A 9,300-nucleotide genomic window follows, 5' to 3' on the forward strand; every position below is an offset into this window, starting at 1 on the left:
CTACAGATGATTATCAGTTACATCTGTTATATGCAGTGTTCTCTACTCCACAAAGCATTTCCTGAGCAACACAAATTAACACACGCTGGCATGTGTAGAGCAGGTAGGTCCTAGCAGCAGGCTAGTCGTTCTGTAAAATACAGACCTAGTAGCCTGTGTAGAACAGGTTCTGTAGTAGCCTGAGGTACCTGTCCTGACTAGGCAGCTAACCAGCAGCAACATCCTATAATCAGAAAACATAGAAGAGTGAATAACTGAATGTTCTCTTCAATTAGGTCCAATACTGAAAGAAACTGTCCATACAGGGCCAAATTAGATACCAACTATGATATTATCAACGCTCTTTTCTTTTAAGTAAATTAAACTGGCTTAAATAACAATAACTGTGATGATACAAACACCGAATTTGCTTTAAAGTCTTTATTATCCTGAATATAAAAGACAGAAGTCCTCTTAGGATATAACAGAGTTCTTTATGTGGAAACATTAATTTTTTTTTTACAAGTGAAAAAATAAATACCTTTTGGAATAAAGGCTTATATGCTAATATGTGCCATAAAAAAGTAGAGTTTTAATATCTGACAAAAATGTCTGTGCAAAGAAACAAATGCATAAACACATTACTGCTACATTAAGGCAATATGAAAAGTATACTCAGAAATCTCAGTAAAGTGACAGTGTAGCTTTCTAGCTTTAACTCAGCTAGTATTGCACCCAATACGGTCATCTAGGTTTCCCGATGTCCTAGAGAACCTACAAGCTGACCAACGTCCAAAATGCCCAAGTGGGAGTGGAAAATATGACTAAGAATATAGAAACAGAACGCCCGAAACCCCTCTAAGACCCAGAGAGGGGACAACCACAAGTTAATGCTTAAGCACTTAGAAAAGAAAAAAAAAAAGCATACAATATCTAGATACTATTATAAGGCTGTGAAAGGCTTGATGGCTCAAGCAAAAGTGACCCCTGGGTAAAGCTGGGGTACAGTGCTTGGGAGAACGGAAGAACACCCTTGTTTGTACTCTACGAAGCTTCCTCTCAGTGAGCAACACTCCCCTTTCTCAGGAACATGGTCCCTTTCCGATCTTAAAATAAAACATTCCCCCAACTCAAGAGGCCCAAGGAGTGCTGATTCCTCCACTGAAATCTTTTTGTCAAATTGGTAGCATTTTATATTTGGAAGCTTGTGGGTAAGGAGGGGTGGGGAAGGGACAGGAAGCCACCCACATCGAGTTATCTGTTTTCTACTGGCCAGACTGGTTTAAATCTGACAACTTGGTTGTCAACTTTTTAATAGTCAGATGATTGATTTTTAAATGCCTGCCTTCTAATCATTCTTGAACAAGTTACAAAAACAGAAATGACATTAAAACGATGACTATGTCTTTAAGAAAAAATTTCCTATTAAAAATGTTCAGAGCTCTGTGACCATACCAAAAAAAACAAAAAAACAAAAATGCTCCCCCCCCCCCCCCCCCCAAAGTAACCAGGTAAATTCTTAAAACCAATTCTTACCAAATTGGCTGCAGGTAGGAAACGTACCTTGGGATACACTAAGAGACTTACAACATCACTTCCTAAAAGGTACCCACTTTTTGGCTATGTTGCCACCTAATGACATCAGAGGTTTCACTTATTCCTTTACTTGATCATAAAAAGAATGGAAGTCCGAGGAATGTGTCCATGTTTGCACTCTCCCTGGTCCCCACCACTGGAGCTGCCGATGGCATTTTGGTGGTGAGGAGTGTTGTATTCTTTCTATTCTTCCTTTTTTAAAACGTTGCATGGCAGATGGGTGTTGGGGTATTTATTTTCTCCACAATCTATCATCCTCCTAGTTCATAACAGCACAGCTCATGGGAACATGGCCTGTGTGAGAAGTGCACAGCAGATCAGATGACGGTGAGGTTGAGGAGACTGGTGTGGGTTGGAAGATAGACGTGCTGAACATGTTCTACCCGCGACCTGCAGACCGGACACGACTACAAAAGAGAAGCCAACAGTATCTGTTAGGATACCTCCGACCTGTATCTTCAGTGTTCACCTGTGGCACCCATTACGTTCTGTTTCCTAAATAAGCTGCGGTCACAATTGTTTCTAGCTTTCAACTGGCAGAGATCTTAGTTTTCCAACCAGTTTGAAAGTTTATACTTTACAGGGATTAAAACAAATATTATGAAAAAGGATAAACTGAAGGAAATGGATGAGGTTTTTCATCAAACTCTAAGCAAGGCACAATGAGTCGAGTGATTTCCAAAGGCTTCTTGCTGTCCCCACATGGGCAGGTTGCCCTCCCCCGCCCTCCCTCACCCCCCCAGCAGTGATGCAGGAGTTTCTTCCAGAGACTGTGTGCTGGCTCGGCTGGCTGACGCAGGCCAGAGTCACTGGCTTGATGCCACCTGGCCAGCGAGTGTGGCGCTGCTCCCAGTCCCAGGCTTCTCAGTAAGCACGGCCCCTCCCAGGCCAGAAAGGGAGCCTCAGGCACATGGGCAGAAAAAGACAAATCCAGGACCGCTCCCGGGGAAATAATTTGTCACAGTAGCACTATCTACTCAAGGACACAGGCATTCTGTTGGCTCAGGTAGCTCTCAAAACAGCTCTGAAATGAGCACTTTCTGAAGGACTAGCTGTTATTTAGGACTAGTTTTACAGAAAACCATAGTGAAATTTAGCAACCAGTTCTGAGAAATGAAAGAAATTAAAAGAAATTATCCTAAGAGGAAATGTAAGGTACAAGAAAGGAAAAAAAAATACTATATATGAATTGCTTTTATTTTTTGTATTAATACTAACATTAGTTTGACTTGCTAAGTAAGAGCCACTCCACGGGGTCCCTAGAGGCAAATGCAGTAATAAGAATAAATCAGTTATAAATAATCACAAAGTAAACTACCCATGGATAATTGAGAATTGACTATTCCTCAAATATTTTAAGTAAAGACCATCCTCTCAAGTGTCAGCAAATGGGAGGCAGCGTGACACAGAAGGGGAAGCCCTGGACCAGCCCTCAAGAGGCCAGATTCCAGCCCTCAGCTCAGCACCAACTAGATGCAGCACCTTGTGAATCTGAGCTTTGCTTCCCGCACTTAAAGAGTCTAGGGCTTAGAGTAATTACACGGTTGAAAATAGTGCCCTAATCCAAAATGTTTCAAAAGGGCAATGCCTTTCAAGTCCCCGAACACAAAGCCCCTTCCAGGTGCAGGTGGGCATTCCCATTTTGCATATCACCCAGCCAGCACCCGGCAGGTAGCAGTGGCTCACTACGAACTGGAGGGAGGAGTGAGGCTGTGGGGAAAGCTGGCCGACGGACCCCTCACCTGGAGCTGTGCTGCGCAGCCCTCACAGCACACAGTGTGGCCGCAGGGACAGAAAGCGGAGTTGATCTCCTCCTCACAGCACAGCATGCACAGCATGGCTTCCTTCAGCTTGCGCAGCTTCTCCTGCAGCACCCGGGTCTGCTGGCAGCTGAGGCCCTCGCAGCTGCTGCAGTTCATGCTGCTCTCCGAGACCTTCAGGGGCGAGCTGGGAGGGCTGTGCTCGCTTCTGGGGACCAGGTCCACCACGCCAGCATTGTACAGAGCCCTCCTGGCATGGTCATACACCTCCTTCGATGTTCTTTTAATGTCGAAGACATACTTCTTGCCGAGGTTAATGTTCTCATTCAGAAACAGAGATGCCAAGTGGCCCTTCAAGTCTCGACTGTACTGCATCATGACGGCGCTGGTCACTGTGTCACACCTGCGGGAAGATCGAACAGCCACTTTAGCACAGACAAGCCTGCCATTCCTGAGACTCAGACCATCAGACATTGCTGTGACGCAGAATATTCGTGTCAGCAGACATTCAATATTCCTGCTTGCGTGCCTGAGAGTATATACTTCCAGTTTGATGAGTGTTAAGGATAAAGCAGCCATAAACGTCAGGGACAGCGAATGCCCCCTCCACCTGCAAGGACATGAGCGACAGACAAAGCAGCTTGTGGCAAGGAAAAGGACATTTTTCTTTGAAGTACTGGTTTTATGTTAAAAATTCCTACAAATTTTCCATCCTGTTCCACAATTTGCATGTCTATTTTAGCATAAAAAAAGTTCAGGGTGCCTGCCAATTAAATTTCTTAGTTCTAATCTTCCAAATATTTGTGTGAAACTCTAACTTTAAATCACCCTCTGAAATAAGGGTATCAAAATTGTTATTAAACATCCGTATAATGTAGTGAGGATTCAGGAGCACAGCTCTGCCAGAGAGGAGAGGACTTAGGTCATCCTGCTGGGAAAGGGCAAAAGGCAGCACCACGAGAGTGGGGTGGGGGTAGAGGGAGGAAAGTGCTGTGAGGAGGTACTGGGAGGAGGCAGGAAGAGGTGAGCTGGGGAAGGGAGTGTGTAGTGATACACATGCCCTTTCTGTGGAAAACGCTGGACGACGTTGCTAAGGTCTCCTCTGTGACAGGAGAAGTAACGTGTCCTAAAGCAGCTGATTTCTTAAATTTGGTACACGGTTACTGACACACCACCAGACACTGAGGGAGCCTCACTGCCACCTGCAAACCTCAGAGCTGAGGATGGGCGTTAGCAGAGGCTAACTGCGGCACGTGCCTGTAGAAAGCATGCGTCTCCGTGATTGCTCGGTACAGCCCGCTGGCAGCCCTGGTGCTGATCATCTTAAACAGGAGCACGATGCTGTTCCCAGACTCCTTGGTGACTGTCAAGTACACGTTCTTTCCCGACTGGGTGGCCATCTGCACCACAGGGTACGCTATCCTGGGAGACAGGAAGAGAAGAGTGAGCAAGCCCAGCAGGAGAGATCTGTCATCGCGTGGACCTTCACAGGATTCTCTGTGCTCATGCCCCAGTGACAGAATCAGGTGCTCATTCGAGTACCCGGTTCCTAGTTAGGAAGGCAACTGTGGGTCAGTGGAGAGAAGTGGTGGAGCAAATTTGTTTTTTTGGCGTTGTTTTTTTTTTTTTTTTTTTGGCGGGGGGGATGTGTGCCTGTGTGTATAGATCAGTGGTTCTCAACCTTGGTTGCACATTAGAATCACCTGGGAATCCTTGTGGCCCCAACCCATAACAAAGAAACAGAATTTCCGGAGGATGAGGCCCAGAAATCAGGATTTTAAAAAGATTCCCAGGTGATTCTAATGTGCAGCCATGGTTGAGAACCACTGGTGTAGATGAAAATGAGATTTTTATAGCAGTGAGCAACTTATTTGAAAAAAATATTCAGCCTGTCACATCAATACACTTGAGTTAGTATTTTAAAAAATAATTAGTTATCAAAGCCTGGATAAAATGAATGCTTGTAGCAAAATGAAACACTTCTGTTCCTAAAGGGTAACTGTCCAGTAAATCCCACTTCATTTTCTATTTTCATGGTCAGAGCTACGAATGTATACATATATGTCGGTCTAAAGAATTCAAGACTTGGATTACCTATTGATTGGGGTAAAGTCATCTTTACAAATTGAGATTCCTTCAGGTCCAACCCCAATGAGGAGCTTCTGCCCTTCGCTGTCCCTCACAGAGTGCCATTCGATGCCGTAGTTTTCCATCGCCGACACGATCTGCAAGACCTGGTATTCAGCCGAGGCCTGGCTAGTCCCCTCCAGCTCCTTATGCTTTGCAACAATGCTGCAGGCCACCAAAAAGGCAGAGAGGTACACAGAGAGATTAACCTATGCAGCCTTTAGAGAAAAGTCTATCATTTTCATTAGTGAATTCTACTGACACTGTCATTTGTGAATCACAGTAACTTAAAGCTATATATTACTGCTGTTTCTTTTATTTAGCCAACTTACTGTAAAATACTTTCAAGATACTAGTCAAGATCTTGGCTATTAAATATTCAGTAGAAAGACTACTGGGGATGCTGGATGAGGGTGAACTGGAAGAATTATGAAAATTTCCAAAAATACATGTAAGCAATTTCTATGTAAGAACTTCTTATGCATTTGTCTACATTTACTTCATAAATTTCACTAAAACATAGCAGTATAAGGGATGGATTAGATGTTTGCAACTGAAAAAAGACAGGATTTATTTGATCTATTGTGGTGGACACCCTCTAATCTAGTCCTTAAAGATCCCCACCTATGGGTGCTCTTCCCCTTGGAAATGTCATCCCCCTTAGTGTGGGCTAAATCGATGACTTGCCTCTAATGAACAGAATATGGCAGTGATAGGATGCCACTCACTTCTGAAATCCTATATAATAAACCCTAATATGCAAATCGACCAAACGGTGGAATGACCGGTCGCTATGACACACACTGACCACCAGGGGGAAGACGCTCAACACAGGATCTGCCCCCTGGTGGTTAGTGTGCTCCCACAGGGGGAGTGCCACTCAGCCAGAAGCAGGCTCACAGCTGGCAAGCGCAGTGCCAGGAGCCTCTCCCACCTCTGAGGCAGCGCTAAGGACCCCTTGGGGGATGTCTGCCTGGCGGACATCCCGAGGGGTCCCGGACTGTGGGGGGAACCCCCCCCACCCCGTGCACAAATGTCGTGCACTGGGCCTCTAGTCACGTCTTAAGAAGACTGTGACTTCCATCTTGGTGTTCTCTCTTGCTCTAGCTTGGGTTGCTTGTCCTGCATGAAGCCAGCTACCACATAATGAAGAGGCTCTGTGAAGAGCCCCATGTGGCAAGGAACAAGGCCTGCTGACAAGCCACCTGAGTCAGCCTGGAAGCGGATCCCGCCCTCCTCCACCAACAGCGTAACAGCAGCTTCATGAGGGATCCTGAGCCTGAGAACCCAGACATCCAGGACCAGATTCCTGACCCACAGAACTGGGGGATGGTTGTTGTTTTAAGCTACTAAGTTTTGGGGTAACTTGTTACTGAGGAATAACTAAGACGCCCGTGTTAGGTCTCCTGGTTTAATCCTCACTGGGATGAAGAGGATTCCAGCATATAGGACAGGCTTTTCCTTTTAGAAAACTTGCAATCTTAAAAGGTCAGAGATTTTTTAAAACTCCTGTTATATAGCATTTTATATAAGGGAATTTATTTGTGTGAATTATGTGCTGTGTTTATAGGTTTCTCAAATGAAAGGCTAAGAGTCTTTTGAAAATAACTGGTTAAATTGGACAGCTGTCTAGTCTTTAACCTCACAAATTATCTATACATACCATAGGTTCCTTTTCTTCTGGAAATGTGTATACATTTGCTAGGTCTACGGGCATAAACACTGGCCTTAACTGCATGCAGGCTCACCTGTTCAAGGCTGCACTGGAGAGCTCCTTGGCACACAGCTCCTCGTAGCTGTACTTGGCCGTGTTCTGGTTGTAGTCTCCAAACTTGGTCTGGGCCAGGAGGGCGCTGAGCTCCACTGCCTGCTCTGGGGAGCATTGGAGATGGCCGGCCAGGAGGGCCTCCTTGATGTGTAAGAAAAAGATATGCCTACGAAGCGATGCAAGAATGAGGTTATGCTGGGAGCTTCATATCAAACTCAACCTGCTTAGCATTTTCACAACACCTTTTAAGTACGGAAAACAGCAATTTTAAAAGCCACCCTTAAAATGCTTACATTGAAAAACTTTTTTCATCATGAGTATCCAGGTAAAATAAGTCTAAAGACTATTACACCTCAAGTTTCTTCATTATAATTTTTAAAAAGAAATTACTGTAATAAGAAAAAACTTTATCTTGATATGGAATCGGTATCTTAAGATCCTCACCTTTATTGAAATGACCCCCACATCTCTACTTTTAGCCTTAACTTCTCTCCTAGGAATCAGATTGAAATGTCCAGGTGCCTGTAGATTTCTCCACTGGGATGCTTCCCAGTCTCCCAATTTTAGCTCATTCAAACCAAACTTACCATCGCCCTTCCCAAGTCTGCTTTTTCTCCCAGTGGAAGCCACAGTCTGATTTGCTATTTTTCCCAATAAACTCACTTTTGACTATTAATCTTATTTCTACCTACTTGCTATTTCTAAAAATTCTTTAAATCCAGCTCTATTCCTCCCACTTTTACCTCCCCTGCCCTAACTGCACCTTTACACTTTCAGAGACTTTACACATCCTCTAAGCCAGTGGTTCTCAACCTTCTGGCCCTTTAAATACAGTCCCTCATATTGTGATCCAACCATAAAATTATTGTCGTTGCTACTTCATAACTGTAATGTTGCTACTGTTATGAATCGTAATGTAAATATCTGATATGCAGGATGGTCTTAGGCGACCCCTGTGAAAGGGTCGTTCGACCGTGAACTGCTGCTCTAAGCGGATCTCGCTTCTAGACTCTGAGCTGATCCACTTTCCAAGCTGCTTGCTCTGGTATGTACTTGCCATTTCTCTGCTCAGAATTCTGCCAGGGGTCCCACTGTTTCCGAAAAAGCATCCTGTCAGCATGGACCCAGGCTTCTCTACCCTCCTGCTCCACCTTCCTACCCATTTGTCCTGTCATTCCCTCCAGCCACTTTGCCCAGGGAAACAGACATTTCCTCTCCCTGGGAAACCCAACATGTTCCTTCCCCTATGGCTGGTCTTGCTGCTCCCTGTCTTGTAGGCCATTCTTTCTTTCCCCTCATTTAGCTACCCTTTCATCTTTATCACTCTCAAACTATTTTTCCCCTATTATGGTATTTGACATATTCTAACTTCTTAAGTGCCTCTAATATCAGAGAGCTCCATAAGTGCAAGTTAAACTGCATATAGGAGAAACCAAGATGGTGGCATAGGTAAACACCTGAAATTGCTGCCTCGCACAACCACTTCAAAACTACAACTAAAAGACAAAACAGACATCATCCAGAACCACAGGAAGGCTGGCTGAGTGGAAATTCTACAACTAGAAGGAAAGAGAAAAAGCACACTGAGACTCAGAGGAGGTGCGGAAGTAAAGTGCAGAGGTACAGAGGCACGTGTGGAAAGGGCTGGCAACTGAGTATGCGGCTGTCTTTTTCAATTGGGAGGGAGACACAATCTCCCCACTGCTCTGAACTCCAGTTCCGGACGAGTCTCTGGGGACCCAGACTCATACAGGGGGGGAAACTGGACTGTCTGGCATTGGGTGGCGGCTTTCTCTCAGAGGCACTTGCAGTGATTACTGGGACACTGAGACCTGGGGCTTCTTAGGGCAGGGCTGATGATCAGCCATAGCTGTTTGCTCTGCCCTGTTGATTCCCTGAGACCCCGCCCCACCCAAGCTGTGTGCAGAGGCTTTTGCATATGAATGGCCTGGCCCTTTGCAACCTGAAAATTACCTAGCAAACTGCAGCTGGGTCAGAGAGACCCAGAAATTCCAAGAGAAGGCCCAAGGCCCCACAGCAGCTTGCATTGCTTCACAGCTGGGCCTCATC

The 9,300-nt window shown here is 45.1% G+C and overlaps 1 protein-coding gene across 1 annotated transcript in view; it reads right to left on the bottom strand.

Moving 5' to 3' along the window:
• Positions 1-405: 405 nt before the first annotated feature.
• MYLIP (myosin regulatory light chain interacting protein) overlaps positions 406-9,300 on the bottom strand; it is a 20,872-nt gene continuing 11,977 nt past the window's right edge. The window contains exons 3-7 of the mRNA XM_006769732.2: positions 7,211-7,396; positions 5,430-5,627; positions 4,593-4,757; positions 3,318-3,738; positions 406-1,982 (exon numbers count right to left, since the gene is read on the bottom strand). Of these exons, the coding sequence (XP_006769795.2) occupies positions 1,893-1,982; positions 3,318-3,738; positions 4,593-4,757; positions 5,430-5,627; positions 7,211-7,396 (1,060 nt within the window). The 3' untranslated portion in view covers positions 406-1,892. The remainder of the gene's footprint in view (positions 1,983-3,317; positions 3,739-4,592; positions 4,758-5,429; positions 5,628-7,210; positions 7,397-9,300) is intronic.

The sequence above is a fragment of the Myotis davidii genome, unplaced genomic scaffold (assembly GCF_000327345.1).
Source record: "Myotis davidii unplaced genomic scaffold, ASM32734v1 scaffold62, whole genome shotgun sequence".
Lineage (NCBI taxonomy): Eukaryota > Metazoa > Chordata > Mammalia > Chiroptera > Vespertilionidae > Myotis > Myotis davidii.